The sequence below is a fragment of the Octodon degus genome, unplaced genomic scaffold, assembly GCF_000260255.1.
Source record: "Octodon degus isolate 3935 unplaced genomic scaffold, OctDeg1.0 scaffold00045, whole genome shotgun sequence".
Taxonomy (NCBI): Eukaryota; Metazoa; Chordata; class Mammalia; order Rodentia; family Octodontidae; genus Octodon; species Octodon degus.
The window spans coordinates 9,478,030-9,500,775 of record NW_004524621.1 but is presented as its reverse complement, the minus strand read 5'-3'; the positions used below and the strand labels follow the sequence as shown (position 1 = coordinate 9,500,775).

The 22,746-nt window shown below is 45.3% G+C and overlaps 1 protein-coding gene across 5 annotated transcripts in view; it reads right to left on the bottom strand.

Moving 5' to 3' along the window:
* The window catches only part of Pax5 (paired box 5), a 179,997-nt gene that overhangs the window by 138,201 nt on the left and 19,050 nt on the right, over window positions 1-22,746 (bottom strand). For 3 of the 5 annotated variants that reach the window (XM_004631835.1, XM_004631837.1, XM_012514899.1), the window contains 2 exons: window positions 15,110-15,174; window positions 11,315-11,443 (listed from right to left, as the gene is read on the bottom strand). In XM_004631835.1, coding sequence (XP_004631892.1) covers window positions 11,315-11,443; window positions 15,110-15,174 — 194 coding nt within the window. The remainder of the gene's footprint in view (window positions 1-11,314; window positions 11,444-15,109; window positions 15,175-22,746) is intronic. The other 2 variants (XM_004631836.1, XM_004631838.1) reach the window with 1 other exon arrangement.

Below are 22,746 nucleotides of genomic sequence, written 5' to 3'. Positions count from 1 at the left end.
CCACAGATAGGAAGTGACCTGCCCAAGGTCATTCAGCAGACAGAGATGGGGATTCTAACTTCAGTATTCTCTTTCTGACATACCACAAAATATCAGAGCTTGAAAGACCTTTAAAATTCTTCTGTTGAAATCGCCATGTTTTAAAATCTGAGGAAAACAAGGCTCGGAGAGAAGTGACTTTCCCAAGGTCACACAGCAAGAAAGAGTTTAAAATAGAACCAAGAACTTCCAGAAGGAAAATTCGCATTGAGACATCTAGGCCATAGGGGTAAGTAAGGACCAGATTAATCCAAAAAAGGAGAGCAGTTTTCCCCTCCACAAGTGAATGCCGGCAGAGAAATGAGACTCAGGCAAGTGGTCAGCCCACCTGGACATGCTGCATTTTGCCCAGGTCTAAGCACACTGAACTCACTATGGCCAATACACACTACCCCATTACCCCTCTCCTACCTAACCCCAGCCAGCAACTAAGCTGTCCTGGGTCAATGGTGCCACCTGGTGGCTGGTTCTGGGAACTGTCTGACCCCTGGTTGATTTTAATCATCTCTGTCCTCAAGGCCCTACATCCTTCTTTCAGCCCCTTTGCTCAGAGCTCAGATTCACCAAAACAATCTTTCTCATACTCTATCCCCTTTAATAACTATAATTTTTATTTTTCTTCTCAGTTCTCCTCAACTTACCTCAGAACATTCTTTGTTTTTATTGCTCTCCCCTATTTTATTCCTCCCATGGAAAAACATGATCAAAGGAAGGACTAATGTAAAATGATAACCTGTATCGATGAAAACTGGAAATTCCAAGGTGCAGTAAGACACACGCACACACACATATACTCCTCACATGTACACACATGCCCTGCATGCACACATGTAAGAATCAACAAACATCCATATTCCAGTCGTACTCAGAAGTCCCTATGGAATTACAACAAAATCACCCTTTATTTTTCCTGCTTGCTTTTCAGACATCCTGTTTCTCAAATGCTAGATATCGTGACAGCTACCAAATCCACTCCCTCACTTCATTTTAATTCTCAAGCAATATCATTGCTGTTTCTTTTCTTTTTTATTTTTTTCCTACCAAAAAATATGCCCTGCCTGGGATCTGTAGGCCAGTGCAAAGCTGAGCATGGTGGGAAGTGGGTTTCAGCTGCAAAGGCCCACTCTAAGGGAGCACTGATGTTGTTTGTCCTCCCCCTGAGGACTCCCCGAGCACGCAATGGAGGTGACCTATTTGCAGGATCTGTGGTGTCACAGCTGTGGGAGAAAGCATGCTGGGCCAAGATTAGCCCTCAGACTCTCCAGACATTCTTCTGGCAATGTAAGGAGCCTCAGCGTGCCTTTCCGTGGGAGCTTCCGCCTGGATAGGAGCAAGAAACCACACATCCCACACTGCCAGGGAAGAATTCCAAAACCTAACATACTTACCACTCCCTCCTCAGCTCAGAGACCTGCTATGGCTTCCACTGCCTTCAGAGGATAATAGGAGAAACGGACAGTACCCTTCTTTCAACCAAAATCACTCACTGCTTTCTCTGGCTCTATGAGTGATGGAAAAGCAAGCTCAGAGTATGCAACATCCTGGAGCAGAAGTTCTTTATTTGATCTTAGCCAAAAGGCCAAGAAGTGACAAAAATTCTTACAGTATGGGCCAGGAACCACTAGGGAACCTCAAACCCTTTAGGGTGTCTGTGAGATCAAGCCATTTCCATAACAACACCTGATGTCCTTTGCCTTCCCTGTGACAACTCCCCAGGCATGCAGGGGAGGTGGCCTATCGGCAGGATGTGTGGTGCTACAGCAAGGGAACACAGGAGGGGCTCTGGGAACCCCGCTGCCATCTGTAAACCAGATATTAGAGGCGTGCGTAACAGTAAATCTGTGCCACTCCAGCTAAATTTTTGGCTTGGAAATACAGTACTTATTTCAAAAATATTGTTCACATTACCTATATTACCACTATTTTAGCAAGTCATTAAATATTTCAAAATTTTATCCATTTTAATTGCCACACACAAACTACAACTCTTTGGGGTCCTCAGTAAGTTTTTACGAGTTTGCAGGGTTCCCAAGGTAGAACTTTTGAGAACCGCAGGCTCCATAACCCCCACTGCAGTCCAGAGTAAGAGTGCTCAGCCCTGTGGGGAAAGGAGCTGGGGTGGGGGAGGGGCTGGCACTAGCAGGTGTGTAAACAGGCAGCGGGTGGGGGCTCTGGGCCCTGGCTCTCACACAGGCTCTCATTCACTGAATCAAAGTGAAACTCGGAGATCCAAGAGCTACGAGGAACTGAAACCTGGCCCCCACCCATGGGACCAGCCCCAAGGCACGAGGGAAAGGCCCATAGAGACCCTCAATTGACCACCTGGCTTCTTCCTCTAGGAGGCCTCTGGCAATTGTCTGCCTCTGTCTCAGCAGAGGGGTCCATGGCTGAAAAGGCAAACGAGAGAGGGGCCTGCCAAGCTGGATGCCAATAGCTCAGGTGTTTAGTATCTCTGCCATTAACCACCCTGGCTGCTTTTGGATGAAACCTGGACTGCTCTTGGGCTGCCCCATCTAAGGGTTTGAAGCAAATGACCTCAGTCCTACCATACCGGGCTGCTGCAGGGTATGGCTCCCTAGCCCTGCCCTAAGTAGCTGCCTCCTCGATGCGCTCGTTCCCCTGCTCCCCACCACACACACCAATGCACACATGCATACAGATAAAATGCATCACAACACTGGGTCAAATGCAGGACCTGCTTCCTATAGTCTTTGGTGACTACAAACCAAGCTCATTTCTTTAGGTAGGTGCTAGGATTCCACAAGCTCAGTGGCATTCAACCAGAGAAGACAACACAAATGTGAGCAAGTGTGGTGGGAGCAGCACGAGAGCGGCAGGCCCAGACCCTGAAGGTGGCTGCTACCAAGGGTTGCCAGATCAGCTCCCCATCAAGACTGCTAAAATTCCACACAACTCCCGATTTTGAAATGTTGCTAGCATATTCAAATCATTGTGAATGCACAGCAAGCAAAAAGCATGCACAGCATGACAACCAGCCTGCCTATCGCCACCCAGTTCTGAGTAAATCCTGTCCAGGCAAGACCTTGGTCCTGGCCACTGCCTAGACAATGACAGAACCCAGAAAAGGGTCCCCATTCATAGTGGGGCAACAGGGACTATCTTACACAGGGCTAGAAGGGGAAGCCCAGGCAGAGACCAAGACAAATTGGTGGTAACCTCCTTCCTGACCCCAGAAGGGATACCCTCCTCTCTGCACAGCCCACTGTTCTCCAGTGCTCCACGCTGGCCCTTGAGGTAGCCACAGGCTTGGCCAGATACAAAGGAGGGATGGCACAGCCCCGACACAGGGAATGGGCAAGTGTTGGACAACAGAGCCAGACCAGCGGACCAAACTTAAGGACAGCATTTAGGGTGAAGGCCCCTGCCTGGGTAATGGCACCGAGACAAGAAAGCTTAGACAATACACAGAGACTGGAATCACCGACAGGATGAGAAGGAGCAATAGGAGGCCACACAGAAAGTCAGGACTGTAGTAAAGAGCCCTGGGGCCAGGGTGAAAGGCTGATGGTTAAGGTTGAAATGGCTGCCAACAGTGGAGATGGCAGATGGCCTGTGAAAATGAGCAAATGGGAGAGAGAAGAAAGCTGAGATTTGTCACATCTAGAGGCAGAGGACATGAAGGTTGACTGGGAAGCAGCTTTATCCTGCAGGTTTGCTGCATTTCATTATCTGGTGCCAACAGACCTCTCTTTTCCCTAAGCCTGTTTTTCCGTCACACTAATGGTTAGAAGGGGCTGTCCTGGAAGCTCTGCCACATCTGAGTTGGTAACCTCTGAGCCCCAGATTGGCTCAGCCCTCCCAGGTCCCCGTATGCTGCCTTCCGGCCTCCAATGTGGAAGCCTCCACTATCATGTGTACCCTGTGCGTCTGCCACGGGAAACTGAGACTTGGTCCTATCATTCCTCACTTAAGGGGGTTGGAAGACTCAGAAGCCTGAAAGAAAAAGAAAGCAAGTGGCCCTTTAGCATAGAAGCTGACACCTGGGGGCACTGTTGTGCAGTCTAGATGCCCATGGGCTCCAGGACTTCTCAGCATTGGTCCTTTCATGCCCATGGTATAGACCAGTGGTGGCAAACCTATGGCACACGTGCCACAGTGGGCTGTTTGTGATCACTGAAAGCTCTAAAAGATTTTCTGTCACTGGTACAGACTGTTGTAAACAGGAATTCAGTGTGGGGCCAACAAGCCAACTTCAGCTGCCAAACACAACTGCGGCCCAGAGCCTATGTCCTCAGCCCATGAATGGCCTCACAACCTCAAGCTCCCAGGGTCCATTTATTAAGCACTTACTATAACCAGACCTCAGGATTAAATTCTCTGTGGAAACCTCTTAATCATCCTCATGATAGCCTATAATATCACCTGGTTTTCAGATGACAAACTGGAAATTCAAAAAGAACATGGAACATGCCAAGAATTTTCACTAAAAGTCCTTAATTTCATCTCTGGCCCCTGGATCTGTTCTTGCCTGCACACCTGTTAAAACCTTATCAGAGACCTGTGGGGTCTTGCTACCACAGGGCTGCCTATAACTCCTGACTCAGGAGGCCCCAGCCTTGCCCAATACTCATCCATTTAGGAAACCTGAGCACAGTTCCCCTGATTTCTGCTCCATCCCTCTGCCTTGAGCCCAAGAGCAGCAGATGGATTCTATATGTCCAAGAAAGAAAAAGCATTCCAGGAAAGAAAGTCCAGGTCCTGCCCATGATCACAGTGAGAGCCTGAACCTCATGGAAGCCTCCTAGGTTGGGCTCTAGGGCCAAAAGACAGCAGGAGAGGAGAGTTGGTAAGTGAGACAGCAAAAGCAGACACAAAAAGAGAGGAAAGTGAGTATATGCAGGAGAGACACACACAGAGAGAAATAGAGATCATCAGACCTAGACCAGGAGGCAGAAGCAGACACAGAGGAAGGACGGTTCAATAAACAAGACACCAGCAAAGCCAGACAACACAGAATGAGCTGCACCCCCAATGAAAGACATGGCCAGAGACAAAACAAAGGACACAGGCGCCCTAGAAAGTGAGGCGGACAGAGTCAAGGCAGGAGCCCCCAGCTAAATGCCCCAAAGCTTTCCATGGGGTCACATTGGACTTGGCATCTTTTGAAAAGAGTCCTCTGGGTCCTGACTGCCTGCCCTTCCTGTGCCCTCCTGAGGCTCAGGGCAGCCCAGGGCCCAGAATGCCGGAAATTCCACTGGCAATGTAGTCCTACTACCCCCAAAGAAGCTTCTGGCCCCCACAGTCCACACCGGTGCTGGACTGGCTGGCTTTCTAAGCCACTGAAAGGGATTCTCACTCCACTGATCTCGGTGTGTTCAGGGCCTTTCAAGTTCTGGATGGAGGAGGGGAGGGGAGAGAAGGGGAAAGGAAGGAAGGACAGGCTGAAGGGACCTGAATGGGGCCCTGAGACAGAAACAAGCAGAAGGAGGCCTTACCAGAGATCAAAGGCTCAGGAAGCAACAGAGGGGCTGAGGCTGCCCTTTCACCCATGGCTGCTATTCACAGTCCTGGCTGCTCTGCCAAGTCCAGCCCCAACACCAGTTCTTCTGGGCCTTCTGGGGAGGGAGGTGCAGCCGCAGGCTCCAAGGCCCCAGCCTGCCAGGATTCCTATGGCCAGTGCCACGGCTTCCTCCATGCAAGCTCTCAGCCCAGCCCAGCCCAGACAGAGCCTGCTTTCTCCTGGGGCTCAAGCCTAGCCTTGCTCTCAGAGAAGCTCCACAAGCCTCCTGAGCACCTCTGAGAGCTAGGCCTGTGACAGGCTGGGCTGGGGACAGAAATACATGAGGTGGGCCCCTACCCAGCTATGCCCTCATAAATGGCAGACTTGAGGCCAGGCACCAGGAGGAAAAACAAGTGGGAAGAACTACCAGACACAGCACAGCTCATAGGAGCACCTGCCACCCAGATTGTCACAGGACTCAAGTCATGGTGCCCAAACCAGAATGCCTTCTTTGAATCTTTTGGCCCTCATGTGTTCAGTGTCTGCTCACCTCTGGTGACAGGGAGCTCACTACCATTCCCAGGTAATCCTATCTGCAGCCCATCCCGGCTTGTTGCTCAGAAGCTGTACCTTACTCTGAGCCTCTCTGAAGCAGCCCCAGCTCTGCCTTCCTGCAAGGGCCAAACTTGTGTCAGCCCCCTAACCGTTCATCTGAGATTTAGACAAAGGGACCACATCCTCAAGTCTTAGAGGCAACTTGAAAAGTATCCTAAAATATTCCTAGGCTGAACCGGCCCTTGTCAGTCTATTTGGCTGACAGTATTCTAGCTTGTTCGTGCTGTAGAAATCTTCGATGAGACTTTCTGTGGACTGGAAGCCCCGTATTCACTCTCCCCACTAACTGTAAACCTCTAAAAGCATGACCAGGACCCATTCCACCAAGGAGCATTCATTGATCACCTACTATGAACTCAGTATTGTCTAATGCAGTAGCCATTAGTCTGTAGTGGCTATTGAACATTTGAAGTGGGGCTTACTGCAACTGAGGAACTAAAACTTTCATTTCATTTCATTTCACTGTAACCAATTTAAATTTAAAAACAGAAGCCATAAAAAATATTTTTCCACTAACCACAACTTTGTTTTGATAGGACTGACTACATTTAACTTCAACTGTCAAATGTTTAGCATTCAAATTCAGATGTGTGAGGGTCGGGGAGATGGCTCAGTAGAATAAGGGCCTGAGTTCAATCCTGGGTTCCACAAAAAAAAAAAAAAAAAAAAAAAAAATTCAGATGTGTTACGAGTGTGATACATACATATGTCAGAGACTTAGTACCAGAAAAAGAAAAATCATATCATCTTTTATATTGATTACACATTGAAATGACAATGTTTTGGGGATATATTGGACTAAACAAAATTTATTCTTAAAATTAATTCCACTTGTTTTTTCTTGCTTCCTTTAATATAGTTCCTAGAAAATTTTACATTACACATGGCACTTACATCCTGTTTCTTTCTTTTTTTTTTTTTTTTTTTGGTGGAACTGGGGATTGAACTCAGACCCTTGCCCTTGCCAGGGAAGCACTTATTCCACTGAGCCATCTCCCTGACATCCTAATTCTATTGGATAGTTCTCAGCTAATCACTTTCAAACCCATCCTAATAGCCAAATTACCCAACAAGCCATGGGTTTCTCATCTTTTGCTCTCAGTACTCAGGATCTAAGCCAGGACACTCTACCACTGAGCTACTCCCTGCCCCTTTTTATTTTCAGCCATAGTCTCACTAAGTTGGCCTCAAGCTTCCAATCCTCCTGGCTCAGCCTCCCAAGTACCTGGGATTAAAGGACTATGACACCCTGCCTGGCCACAACCCATGTCTCTTGAGTCTCTGAAAATTATCAAAGCCATCTCCCCACCACTTTCAGACTAAAAGTCAGGGCTGGTGTCAGTGCCAAGCCACTCTGGCCTCCCTTGCCACCTCTCTTCCTTCTGAGCCCTTCATGTTGGTCCCTCCCATGTGCCCACTCTCTTGTCTTTGATTGGAGTCCTTTTTTAAAAAAAAAAATTATTTATTTATTTTAATTTTTTAATGGATTGCAAATTAAAAATAAATTATTTACAAACATAAATGAATATAACAATAAAAATTGTCCAAAATAAAAATGAAGAAAGAATTTACAGATAAAGAATTACAGTCATGGGGCTGGAGAGATAGCTCAGCAGAATAAGTACTTGCCTACCAAATGCAAGGTCCTGAGTTTGATCCCTGGTACTACCAAAAAAAAAAAAAAAAAAAAAAAAGAGAATTACAGTCATAATAGTTCACTGTGTCAAAACCAAGAAACTTATATTCATATAATTAGAATTCTCAAAGTAGAAAGGCGTAGGCCATAAATATTTAAAGATTTAAAATTTCTGAATTTAGTTCAGCTTACAATACTGCATTTCCAAGAATTGATTGGAGTCCTATTACCTCCCTCTACCCTATCCTCTAATGCCACCTCTTATGAGGAGCCATCTCAGATCCTTTTGATCAAAAGTGGCTTCCCCCTACCTGTCCTCTCTCACTACTCATCAGAGAGAATCTGGATTTGCAGACCTCAGTGCAGGAGTGGGCAGTGACAGGGTCCACTCTGCAAAATGGCCCCAGGGAATTCCCCTGGGCAAAAACCAAGACCAACCAGAGATGACCACTCACCAGGGAGTTGAACAGGCGGCTCTGCCTTGTAAAACCTCAGCCATCTCATCTGTCACCTTATCAGAGATGTGGTGAAACTCAGCTGTCTTCCTCTTTTCCTCTTGGCTTTCTAACACCTCTGTCACCCCATGATTTATCCCTCAGGCTGCTGAGGGCTCCTGAAAAAAAAAAATGCTACCATCCTGGAAGCCAGCACCCTCACAAATCTATGGTCTTCATCAGTTCAGTTGCTAGTATAGCCTGCCATTCTGTGTCCCCCAGTGGCTGGTACTCACCTCCTCTGTGCTCCTCAAATCCCTAACCTCCATATCTCACCTCACTACCCCCCAGAAGGCATCCAACCTAATCACTGAGCCCTTCTGCTAAAATTCTGCCCCATCTCTCTGTGGTCCACCTCCAAAGAGCCTGGAGGGGCTAAGGAGCCACAGACAGCTGGACATACAGGGGACAGAGGCCTCAGGAGCCCTCCACTCCTCCCAACTCCCAGTCCACACCAGCTGCACAGCTTTGCCAGTGTCACAGAACTATGGGACCTCGATTACTTACCCTAAAAAATCGAGAGTGGAAATCTTAGCCCCTTCATCTCCCTGAAGAGCCAGCGCAGGGACCCAAGGAGATACAAAGGAGAACGGAAGGACAGGAGAGACAGGATGCCATTCTCCCCAGACACTTCCTGATGTGAGCTATCTGCCCTCTTGGTAAGGAGGCAGGAGTGAGGGGGAGGCTCTCGCTGCTGCTTGGCTCCCCTTTCTGCTCCATCCTGTGAGCTCCATGAACCCTGAGGCATTCTCCATTATCTGACAGGGCTCAGACCAGAGTACCTCCCTGTCTTCCTGGGGATTAGAACTCTACCAAAAATTTCAGAACGGGAAGGCTGCAAAATTTATCCAGTTCTGCATCTCATTCTAGATACTCTTGTATAGCAGCCTGGGCAAGTGCCATTGGTCTGTTTACATACTCCTAGAGATGTGGCACTCACTACCTCCCCATGTAACCTGTTATCCCTAGACCACTTTTATGTGTACAGATTCTTACAGTGAGCTGAAACCTCTGCATCTGTCATGCACTGGCCCTTCAGGCCTTGTGACAAAGCCTCAAGCCTCTCTCCTTCCATACCTATCTGTACAAGGCAATACTCTAGTCTATTTATTCTGCTCTTCTTTGCACTAAACATGCCTGGAGCCTGGAGATGTCCCCTAGGTGCTGTACCTAGATCTCTTTCCACTCAGGTTGTGCTCACCTGAACACACCCCAGTTTGTCACTGTCCCTTTTAAACATCAGTACCCGAAATGGACCACAGTCCCCAGAGAAGGAGATGACCAGCAGAGAGTAGCCAAGACAAATACCAACCATGTTGTGACTATTTTACGTATTTAAGAACAGCTTGAAAGCCAGCCACGGTGCACATGCCTGTAATTCCAGCACTTAGAAAGCTAAATCCTCGAGTTTGAGGCCTGCCTGAGAATTCATAGCAAGAGCCCCACCTATAAATAAATAAATAAAGCAGCTTAAGAGGCCAAATAGTGAACATTGATCAGAGACTAAGCCAGTACTGTTTTCCACAAACACCATAAGTAGTCCCCTAAACCAGGACCTGTCTCTGGCCAACACTGTATTTTTTTGTTTTTTTTGTTTTGTTCCCTCAGTACTAGCTAGGGATTGAACCCAGGGGCATTCCACCACTGAGCTATATCACCAGCCATTTTATTTCTTATTTTGACACAGGGTTTTGCTAAATTGCTCAGACTGGGTTGGAACTTGTAATCCTCCTGCCTCAGCCTCCCAAAAGTTTGGAATTAAAGACACACACCATCACACTGAGCAAAACTATATTTTTTTGTTTTTGTTTTCTCCCCCATCTCACACAAACCATCACTCCACTGTGATCAAACATAGCCAGACCCCTGCTTGGCCCATCTGCTGCAAGTCCCGGTGATAAAAGGAAAAAGGATGATATCATCAACCCCATAAACCAACAGAGATGGCAGGCCCACTGCCTCCCACAGCAACCCAGCTCAGCGGCCCACCGAGTTAAAGACTTCTGACATCTGCTTGGGATGTTGGGAGCAGGGGAAGAGAAGTGAGGGAGGTTTCACAAGCCATGAATCATCACGCGCACCCCCACAGCTGCAAGCAGAGGCCAAAGCCCCAGCTTCTACGCTGCCTGGAACACACAGACCACAGACAGATCCACCGTGGGCTGACTCAATTTTCTAGTTACAGATCTTAAGTACTTTGGCATGTGCTCACGAGAACATGCATCCCTTACACAGAGCTGAGAGTGGGAATTGTGCCGAGGAACAGAATAATTGAATCAAGATTTCTGTCATGCTGCTCTCAGGCCCTCAACCACAGCCCTTTTTTTCTTTTTCCTTTCCTGACTAAGGTTTTACAGACTCCCAGGGGGTCGTTTCTCCTCTCAAACCGATTAATGTCAGCCACACTGGCAGCCCATCTAGAGGAAGGAGACCTGGGTTAAGGTGGGATGTGTCTAGCATAGAGCTAACAGGCTCCAGAGGCCCAGGCAGTGCAGGGGAACCAAAGTGCTGAGAAAAACCAACTGGGAAGATTGTCATCTTTAACCCCTTAGAGGCCCCTGTACCTCTTCCTTCCAAGCCCAAAGGCAAAAATGAGATGATTATTGGTTTCCTCTACCCACTACCATCACTACAACAGAAGACCTCCTCCTGAGACGTATGCCCAGCCCCTCAGAGAAGCCACTCCTTTACCCCCAGCAGGTGCTCCTCTCACTGCACGTCAGGCTGGTGGATGCTTCGCCCAGCCCCCCTTTCTTGTCTCCATGGTTCCCAAAAAGGGGACACTTGTGCTGTGCACAGGCCAGCTACAGGCTGTGATTTCAGGTGTCCTATCTGTACACACAGGTCTTAAAGACCACCCAAAGAAAACATAAGAGACTAGCAAGCAGCCCATTCTCTCAGAGCTCGGCCCTTCCTGGTACACTGGAAAGGACAAGGGGTGGGGGACTGTGGTCCTCTGCAGATAAAGGAATGATGGGTAAGCACGTTGGCTTCCACTAGCACTGAGTATCCCAAATAGATCCCATCTATGGGGTCCATCCACGATGTGGCCACATGGCCGTCTCTTACCTTCATCTCTCTTGCGCTTATTGGTATCGGCACTGGGGGACGTGATACCCAGGATGCCACTGATGGAGTAGGAAGAGCCAGCTGAATCCGTGCTCACCGACGACACTTGTGTCACGGAGCCCGTGGACACTGCACAGAGGGAGAGGGGTGGTCAGGGCCAGCAAATGCTGAAGGGTGGAAGGCACAGGCAACCTGTCGCAAAGGTGCGTGCCGTGCTCTGGGCTGAGGGCAACTGTAGCAAAAGCAAGAGTGCTAGCCTGGAAATCTTTGGCATTTGGCAATCCTTGCACAAGCCTCGGCCACTTGCACAATCATTGCACAAGCTCAGGTTCTGTGCTTCAGGGGAGGTGATGGGAATATGAGCATCAGGGGAGACTGACCCTACAGAAGGGAACTCAAGGATGGAGTGGAAGGCACCTGCTCAAATCCAGCTGGCCCAGGATACAGGATACAGGAAGCAGGAAATGGAGAAGTGAAAGAGGTGCTATAAAGAGATGGAGACCTGCTCTTGAGATGCATTCAGTCCTGCTTACGAGCCCATCACGCACACAGACAAATACCTGCACACAACTCTCTCACAGTCAACGGAACAGTAGTTGCCTGTCTTTTTATAATTCCTTACTATCTCTTCTTCCAGCTTACTTGGAGTTTATTTTTTATATTAATTATAATCCAATACCTAATGTTGTCTGAGAACATTCTACGCCAGGCATTGAGGTATTCCCTCATTTAATTCTGAGAAGAACCTTACAAACTAGATGATGTCATTACTCCTTCGGAAAGGGAAGGGAAGCCAAGATCAGAGAAGACAAGTGACTCACCCAAGGTCACACAGTTAATAAGAGACACAGTGGGCCTGTAATCCCAGCTACTCTGGAGACTGAGGTGGGAGGACTCCAAGTTGGAGATTAGCCTGGCCAACTTCGGGCAAGAACTTGTCCCAAAAATTAAAAAAAAAAAAAAATATATATATATATATATATATATATATATATATATATATATAGAGAGAGAGAGAGAGAGAGAGAGAGAGAGAGAGAGAGAGAGAGAGGATGGAAACCTAGTGATAAAGTCTTCACTGCTATAATTAATCTGCTTTCCCCTAGTTTGTAAGAACAATAATATGCTTTGTTACTGTAATATGTTTCATTTGATAATTGAATAGTCCAGAGGACTAGTACTTTTCCCCACTTATCAAATGAGGAAACTGAGGCTCCACAAGATGAAGTGATTCAAAGTCACCCAGCCAGTAAACCACAGCACCTGAACTTAGTAGCCTCAGGTCATTATCTGCCTCCGGCTTGTAGGAGAAGTGCCTGAGGCCAGGTCTCTAAGTCCCTAAGGACAAGAAAGGGGGAGGGGAATTTTAGACAAGTTCCGCATTGACTCACATCTGGAGTCTAAGAGAAAGTAGTCTTCAATCAAGGTCCTCTCCAGCTGGCAGCTGGGTTCCATTTCAGGGCTGTGGAAATTCTTTCTTGCTTCATTAAAACCTACCTGCAAATCTCAGAAGTGCCACCTTAGACTATAAGGGGCTGGAAGTGGGTGGGGCTGCCCTGCATTCTGAAGTGTAGAGAATTACTAGCAGTGGTGGTGACTGCATGAGAGGCTGTTAACATTCCTTAGACCACTCCAGGGTCTCCCTCCAAAAGACCTAGAGGGCATAATGCCTTTCTTCTTGCATCTGAGTTTGACCTTAGATCTTCCTTCAGAGATACAGAAGAAATCGTTAACTTCTCTTTTCCTTCACAGAAAAAGCTTCTCAAAATAGATGTATGCAAATCTCACCACCTTTTCTATGTTCACATGAAAAGAACAGAGGAAGAGGATCACTTGGCACTTCAGACAGCAACAGCCACCAGCAAGCCTGGCCCGCCACAGCCTTGATGGCGCTGAGGGCACCTGGTTAGGTGTTTCGTGGCTGCACTGGATTCAGAAGACCCAGCTTCCATTTCTAGCTCCAAACCCCTACCTGGAAACAGGATCTTAAACTATTTATATCATCTCCCTAAGTATCATTTTCCTCACTGCTCAATAAGTTCATTGGCTCTACGGGGCTGTGTATATGGCTATATAGCTTTACTAAAACTTTCTGAGAGCTAGGCATGAGAGTGTACACATATAGTCCTTGCATTCTGGATGGCTGAGGAAGGATTGCAGAGAGTTCAGCCTGGGCAACTTAGTGACTTATTGAGATCCTGTCTAAATAAATAAGTAAATAAGCAAACAAACAAATAAACAAATAAAAAGGGTTGAGGATGTAACTCAGTGCAAAGACCCTGGGTTAAATCTCCAGTATTGGAAAAGAAAATCTGAGGTAAAGCAAATTGTCCTGCTGACCCTTAAAGAGTTATTGACTAATGATACTATTAAAAAAAAACAGTATCAACCGCTAGTCTGATTTTCATTGATATGGGGCCTGAAACAGTTAAAGCCACAAATGAAATCCCAGCCACAAATAGCAACCCCAGGAAGTCTTCCTCAGCCCTTTCACCCCAGCTCAGTTTAACTGGTGGTTCCCTCCTTTCTGCTTCTCAGCACTCACACTTTCTTCTTGGACTTCATCTCAGTGTTTTGCAAATGGCTCTTCCTAACATCCTCTCCACAGACTCAGAGGCCAGTGAGGACAGGGATTTGTCTAGCCTCATTTGTAGAACTGGTTTCCAATGCCACCATGTCTGCCCAGTGTAGGTTAGCAAACGTTTTCCAAAAGCATTACTTAATGAAGAATCCTTTCATGGCAGCAAGGAATTCCCTCCTACCTTTATTAGAAGAAGCAAGCTTGGAGGATCAGAGATCTCAAGAGTACTTGGTTTATGCTCTCTGTCCATCAAGGAGAAAACTGAGGCTCAGAGAGATAATGGGGTTTTCACAATCCACAGAAATGGAACTATGAGGCAGCCTTCACCAATTCCCCCACCATCATAGGAAATTCATGTTTTTAGTTAAAGAAACTGATGAAGGTACACACAATCTGAAGTGTGATTAGACAGATTCACCAGAACTGTTATAGGCTTGCTAAAGGGTTATCTATTTTCTTGCGGTGCAGTAACTCTCTCCCAGCCCAGCTAGTCAGGGGTGTTTCCTTTGCCCCAAATGGAGAAACAATCTACCTTAAAGAGACGCATGTCATTTTGAAGAGGAGGCAAAGAAAATGTGTGTACTCCTGAGTAGCGGGGGAGGAGCTTAGTGTTCACTACTGGGCAGGTTTACATTTATTAGCAAGTCTTGGTCGCTCAGACTTCACCCCTGAGCATCAGAAACCCCACTGGGAGCCCTTGATAATTCACAAAGTACACGAGATCGAAGCAAGAGAAAGAGAGAAAGAAAGTTTGGGAAGTTTTGCCTCATCTTCACTCAAGACTGCAAGTGCACAAAGAATTGTAGAAGGTCTGGTTGATAGAAGAAAAAAACACATTCAAAACTACTTACTGACTAATGATGCAGAAAATGTTATGAATAAGTATCCCTTTCTTGATTTATTACTTTAATTATCTGACATTCTATAGACCCCCATTAGTGGATTTTTTTTTTTTTTTTGGCTTAGATTTCAATTTTCTGTCTCATGGTGAAAGCTATTTATCATAATAATCAGTAAAATTCAAAACCTTTTAGCAGTATTTATAAAATTCATTTACTGGGTTCAGCCCTTGGAGAATGACAAAGAAGGCGCATTAGTACGTGTGCCGAAGTGTTTTATGCAAAATTATCTGTCCATATGAATGATTAAAAGTTCTTTAGAATATACCAGAGCCCATTAGATTTTCAAATTTTTTTAAAAAAAGTTTTTCTTACCTATGCTGTGACTGGAAGCTGGGACTGGCTGGTTGGGGGGCTGCTGTACTTTCGTCCTGATGATCCTGCGGGCAGGTGGGAAAAAACAAACAGCTCTTTACCATCAGGAGGGAGAAGAGACCATAACTAGTTTTGCTCAGACAAACAGGAATGCCACACCCCTGCCAGGACCTAAGGATGGAGGCAGAGGGTGGACTAAGAAGACTGTCCTGCCTTTCCAGAGCCCTCGCTTCAATTCTCACTTGAACTTGATAATGACTTCAAGCAGGTTTCAGTTCAATGAAAGAAGAGTTAAGACAGACCATTCTTTGTTTATTTTAATTACTTCTTCTTCTTCTTCTTCTTCTTCTTTTTTTTTTTTTTTTTTTTTTTTTTTTTTTGCGGAACCGGGAATTGAACTCAGGCCCTTGAGCTTGCCAGGGAAGCTAAATAATTAAATCCTTTTCAAGGGAAAAACTTAAAACCCTATGGAAAAGAAAACAAATCTTATGGAAAAGGCCATACATACAATCGCGAGAATAACAGTACTCCCTTCCCTTTGCCACCTTGTCGTAGCTCAGATGTTCTGTAGAAATTCAGGCTCTGGGGAGTTGATTATAAATTCCCATTGGGACAATGCATAGGACCCCCAGGAGACCACAGGACCAGTGCTTCTTTGAGCACAGAACAGAGTCACACCAAGTCTCTTTGGGATCTACAAAGAAGTTCTTTCCCTGGATTTTGGAAAAGAGGACATCATAATACAATATTTAGTTTCATTGGAAAAGGCCTATTCCAGCCTCAAGTATTAGCTTTTAAAAGGACATTTAGTAGAGTTTTGCCTCATTCGTATGCATATTTAGAAATACCCTTTTTCTCTTAACAAAATTAAACTTAAACCATGTACAGTTACATATCCTATTCTTTTCATGCTCATCCCTCCCTACGTCTATAATGGGAATTAAGCCCAGGGTCTCCTCCCTGAGCTATACATATATCCCAGTCTTTTTGATTTTGAGACTGAATCTCCTGAAATTGCTAAATTGCCTAGACAGGGGTCAAACTTGTATTCTTTCTGCCTCAGCTTTCCAGAGTGCTGGGATTACAGATATGTCCTACCACATCCAACTTCACACACATTTGGTGAGAAGCTTTTCCCCCTGTCCACCCATTATACAATATCTGGAAGTTCATTTCAAGGCTATGCTGCATCTCCAGCTTGTGTAAAGGAAGAAGAAAGGCAGAAGTAAAAAATGCCAGTTGGGTACAGGGATGACTGCCTACAATGCCAGCACCCTGTGAGGCTGAGGCAAGATGATGGCAAGTTGAGTCAGCACAGAAATTTTGCTTTTATTTGCTTCTTCTCCTTCTCCTTCTTCTTTTGGTTCTTTAAGATGGTCTCACTTTTTAGTTCAGGCTGGGATTGCACTCAGTTTGTAACCGACATTGGCCTTTAATACACTATGCAGTCCAGGCTGGCCTCAAACTCACAGTGCTCATCTTGCCTCAGCTTCTTGCAGCCTTAAAAATGTAGCAATTTAGAGAGATCTTGTCTCAAAATTAAAAACACACACACACACACACACACACACACACACACACACACAATGGTTAGGGATGTAGCTAATTGGGAAAACCTTGGGTTCAAACTCTAGTAAAAGAAAAAAAAATTGCTGATGCTACCCCTTAAGCTCACTAGGCAGTAGGCTCTGCTCTCTCTGACCTTACAGTTGGTACTGAGCATCTGATCATTGAGTGTCTTTAGTTAGTGGCTTAGAATAGACTTTTCTGTCCACCCTACAGTCCAAACACAGGCCCTCTGAAGCCCTGGTCACTTGAGTTCAGCAAGACTGTTCTGCCCTTTTCTGATGAGTCAGCTCAGGGCCGGGGAGATGGTTCAGTGGAATAAGTGCTTCCCTGGCAAGTGCAAGGGTCTGAGTTCAACCCCCAAAACAACTCTGATGAGTCAGCTCAAGTGTTGCCTTAAATATACTCAGAGTATATGTATGTTTATTTGTTTTCTCCAACATTCAAACCATTTGTTTTAACTAAGTAAATAGTATGGACTGAACAAAGACATGGCCACAAAGTATCTTTTTTTTCCATACCGGGGATTAAACAGTGCAATGGCTTGAATTTAAGCCACTGAGCTATCTTCCCAGCAAAGTTTGATTAAGTGGCATATGACCTAATTTACTGTGTATGTCACCTTCTCTGTAAATAGCCAGATACCTGAACATATGGGTATGTCAGATATAAATATAGTTTATTTACATATTAAATACATGGTGAAAATGTCATAATTATTTTCCACTGAAGTCCAGCATAAAGTCTTAACTTTTTGTTAAATTTGTACATAAACAAAAGAAAGAAAATTATATTTTCTTCTTAAAAAAAAAAAACACTTAAAAACCATCAGGAAAGCATTATCATTGCATTAAATCATTGATAAACGGTACATCATATGATTAGGTGCGCAAGCTCCACTACCAACTATTAGAATTTGAATCCCAGCCTTGCAATATATCAGCTACATAACCTTGGGTAAATTACTTCTTTGTGCCTCAGTTTCTTCATCTGAAAAATGGGACTGAGAATCATGCTATCCTCATAGAGTTTTCATTAGGATTAAAATAGATAACTACTTAGGCCAGGTGTGGTAGTACATGCCTGTAATCCCAGCACAGGGAAGCTGGGAAAAGGTTGACATGAGTTTAAGGCCAACCTGGGCTACACAATGAATTCAAGGCCAACTTGAACTATGTAGCAAATCCCTATCTCAACTACCATCCAACAAAAAAGAAAAACAAAAAATTAACTACTTAGAAGTAGTTGCTATGTAGTAGATGCTCAATAATTTTTATATATTGTTATTCTCATTGTTGTCTTCATAAAGATGTCATTTCAACCTTTAAAACGTTCATATTTTTCACATTTTCTTTTAAAAAATCATATGAGTCCACATTATGGGAGCTGAGAAGGATAAAGTGACCATCCTCACACCCTACTTTACTGCTGCAATGGTACTTTATGAGGGATCCTAGAATTATAAACCTGCCCATACGGGTGAGAGCTTTTATCCATCTTTGGTTTTACTTGGTGGTTGGTAGCAACCACCAAGTAAAACCAAAAGGCATCAGCTTACATTTAGAAAAAACAGTAATGAGAAGAACAAGGTTAAATAAATTAGAGCAATTCTCAGGAAAAAAACTAAATAACAAAATGACAAGCTATCATCAAGATCTGTCCCAATCTGTCCCAATAAGAACACACTCTGGGTTTTTCTAATCCAAAGATTTTTGGAACTGATTGGCAGTCAACATGAATTGGTATTTCCTGGGGCTAGAAATGTAGCTTAGTAGTAGATCCCTTACCTAACATGCACAAAGCCCTTGGTTTGATCACCAGACCAACATTAAAAATAAAAGAGGTTCAGTCTTATGTTACAAAGCATAAACATGATTTCAGGTGCCATATGAACATCCTCTAGTACAACACAAAAGGGAATTTCATAATCACCCTTTCCTAGAAAACTTGGCGTCACACAGCAAGTCCCCTCAGACTCCCAGGTCCCATGCCTGGGCACTTTGAGCAACACTTAAAAGAGATGGTTCCTCTGCTAAATACTTCCTATCTGGAGCATAAAGTGAATTTTGATTCAAAATCCATTTAGCATTTGAAGGTCAAAGCTCTAGCAGACCTCACACATAACAGGCACTCATGGATCCCACTCAACACCACTCACCTCCTTTGAAAAACTGGGTCTTTTCACCACCATCTCCCAGCCTTCTACACCCCAAAAATTACACTGGAAGAGAAATTACACTTAAGAGGGAATGACAGTACTGAAGAAATACACACTCGTGTACCCATGATGAAAATGCCACAGTATGGAAAGAAGTGTGGACCATCAGCTGAACTGAGAATCCAAAACCCTGGAGTCCAGCTGGGCCAAGCTGAAAGGGGGCCCAGGAAGCACCCGGGCTGCAACTGATGTGGAGAAAAAGAAGGAGCAAGTAGGCACTCTCAGAAGACTTGTTGCCAAAGTTAGGATTAAAAGCAGAATTAACAAACTGTTGCCCCTGGGCTACCTTCCGCCCCTGGGCAGTCTGTTTTATTTGAACTAATTGCTAGTATGTATGAGCTGTGAGCTTTCCCACAAATACCCGCATTCTAGTTTCTCTTCAGAAATCAGAACACCCAACAACACTGGCTCCATGTTTGCACTGACAATGACCAGGTGGCACTAAACACTGCTGCCCCTCTTTGCTAGGAATGCCATTTGTTGTCCCTGCCACTTGGCCCCTGATTGAGAGCCATGGGACTGAAACAGAAAAGGTAAAACACCATTCCACCTATCATCTGCTTCAGTTCAGAGACAGCCACCTCCAATGGCCAGATTCCAAGAAACTCTTGCAGGCTGGACAGCATCTCAGCCATACTAGTTCTTAAGAAGCCAAATAAGTCCCGAGAAATTTGCCGCAAGCCTAGCAGAACTCACTCAGTGGTGTTTAAATCCCTGTCAGCCACAGTAGACTGGGTCAGTCCCAGAGAACAGCAGAAAGGCACACACTTCTATGAGCTGATGGTGGAGAGGACCCCGTGGCCACCAAAAGAGCTACGAATGTAGGCACCACACCCTCCTAACCTGCTTGAAAGAGGAAATATGGGGACTTACCTCCAAGGGAGGCAGGGGCTAGGATGGAGCTTGGGCCCTCTCGCAGGGTGCCATTTGTGAGGCAGGGCTTTGGGAGCTGCATCCATCTGAATGCAGCAGGAGCTTTGCCTTCCTTGGAAGATAACATGGATGTCACTATGGCTTAGGCCTTCTGTGAGCAGGCGTGCATCAGAATAAGATTTGTCCACACTCAGTGAGCTTCTGCTAAAGGGTACAGTGAGAAGCCAGAGAGCTTCCAGAAAGGAGCCCCCAGAGAGGAGTGCTGGAACAGGCTAAGGATTGGAGAGGTCAGGAGACAGGCAGCAAAACATGCCAGCTGCAAGGCTCTGAAGCGGAGGAGGGATGACTATTTCACTCTTCCTTACCTCTCTTTCTCCTCATAGAACCTCAGCTTTGTCCTATTGGTCAGTGGCCGACGCAGACCAGCCCTCTTTTTGCCATTGACTCTGCTCCTGTCTGTCTCAAGGAACCTTCTCTTCCTACTCCCAATCTGGGCCTCAGTTTCTATATGAGGTGAATTTTTTTAATTTAAATAATTACTACAGTGAAAGGCACATTGGCACTAATTCCCCTAAAACCCCTTCCTCTTTGAACACACTTAGCCCATCATTCTTGCCACCTTCTTAAGCAGCTCTGGAAGTCCTCTTTTCAATGTGTGATCACAAATGCAGTGAACGCTGCTGCTGAATGCCATGCGACAGAAAGGCAATTTTGTAAAAACACTATCGCTTATCCTCAATCACCTTATTCCTTGGATCTGGCACTGTGCGAATTCCAGCTCTTCTGCATGAAAGGTAAACATTTTGAATTGACTTGAGATATCCAGGCAGCCAGAATGGCCCAACTAAAGGCCCAGATCCAGGCACAAAGCATCAGCTGATCAATGATGTCCCTAGGCCGCTCATTCAAGAACCCACTTCACAGCCTCACCACATCTGTAGCCACTGCTTTTGCTTCATGTGTTTCCTTCAAACAGCTAAATAAATGTATTTGATAAGGCAATTGCAGTTCCCCTAGCCTAAGTGACAAAAAGTTTGCAAAGTTTGTAGACTTACTGGTTGGAAATGCTGCTTACATTTTTCTAAAATACATGAAAAATTCATCACAAGTCAGCTGTTATCCTGGCATCACAGAGGGTATAAATTAAGGTCCTGTAAGTGGATTATACTTGAAATTGTTTTCAACCACTTAAAAATACAGAGATTTATCTGGGTGTGGTGACATCTACCTATCATCCCAGCAATCTGGGAGGCTAAGGCAGGAGAAACACAGGTTCCAGCCCAGTTTGAACAATTTAGCGACCTGATGAGACCTCTTCTTAAAATCAAAAAATGTGTAAAGGGGGCTGAAAGCATAGTTGAATGCAAAGACCCTGGATTCAATCCCCAGAAACAAGCAAACAAACGAACACAGGGATTGTACATATGCAAACACATATATACACATATAAATACATAAACACAGGTCCTAGTTTCTGAATCCTGTTGAAGGACAACAACAAATTGGCAAAAATGGCAGCATCCAGTTGGAGCTGAGAAGCAGATGCCCCTTTAATAGAGTTATGTTGTCTAGTGTGCCACAGACCCTACCACTCCCTAGAATCTTCTTTTCTTCTTTTTTTAAAATGTTTTTTTTTTGGTACTGAGGATCGAACTCAGGACCTTGTGTTTGCCAGGCAGATGCTTACACTGCTGAGCTATCTCAGAGGCCCAAGCTTCTTTTATTATATTATCTGTCTAGCTCCAGGTAATACTTTAGAGTTCATGATTTTCATGGTATATCTAAAGTAATCTTGTGAACCACCTAATTATATGTATACTGTACATTGGCAAACTATGGGTCCCCAAAACCTGACCAGCATTTTGATCAAGATTCCTCTGTAGTAACATGACAGGGGCAAAGCCATGCATTTATACGTACGAGATGGGTGGGGCAGTGATCCTGGGGGACATCAGCAGGTTTTTGAGACTAGCGGTTGGCTGGTGAGACTCTCACCCTGACTAACTGTACATGCTGGTGCCCGTGAGCCAGGCGGCTGCACTGAAGATGGCGATGTGTAATAGAGGGGTCACGCTTGGAGTGCCTGCCATCTTGGTCTTCTAAATATGTACTTCTTGTCATGACATACCATTTATTGCCCCCCCCAAAAAAAATTCCTCTGTAGAGCAAAATTGATCCAACATTGCTTTAATTATTGATGTCATCACAACCATGCTTTGGGAGGTACTAAGAAGTTACATTGCTTTTTGTGTCATAGAAAGCTTTAGAAGAGCCAGAAGTAGTGATTAAAAAAATACATTGAAGCACTTCATAATCCAGAAAAGAAATAAGTGTTATTTCTCCCAGCCCAAGCTCAGAACCATTTAATCATTCCCATATCTTCAGCAAGTTTGTCCATACTGCACAGACTTCTAAGTGCACATTAGAATCCCAATCAAGATGAAGAGTCTTGGGGGCTGGGGAGATGGCTCAGTGGAGTAAGTGCTTCTCTGGTGAGCACAAGGGCCTGAGTTCAATCCCCGGTTCCACCAAAAAAAAAAAAAAAAAAAGATGAAGACCCTCTCTAGAACACAGACTGAGAAGCAGTATACTCAGTTCCCCTCTCTCCTGAGCAACTGGCATGGCCCCAAAGGCCTGGTAAAGCTTGGCCAAGAGAAGGAAAACGGGACAAGTCTTACAGTGATTCTGAAAAACTGAGTCATCACAGGAGTGATGCCATCCTGGGACCTCACAAATGTTCCAGCCTGACCACCTCTTTCTGCCCAAAGTGTGGGATCCCCTGTGCCCAGACAGGCTCTGCACTGATCATGATGTGGCAGTGAAAAAAGTGGGACTGTTTTAAGTTTCTAGTCTGCTGACTCCTCTTTCCTTTGTGGATAATCATTTCCATTCATCTCAGAACTTTGTCCCTGGGGCTGGTGAGATGGCTCAGTGGTCTAAAGCACCTACTTAGAACAAGCTTAGCAAAGCACAGGGACCG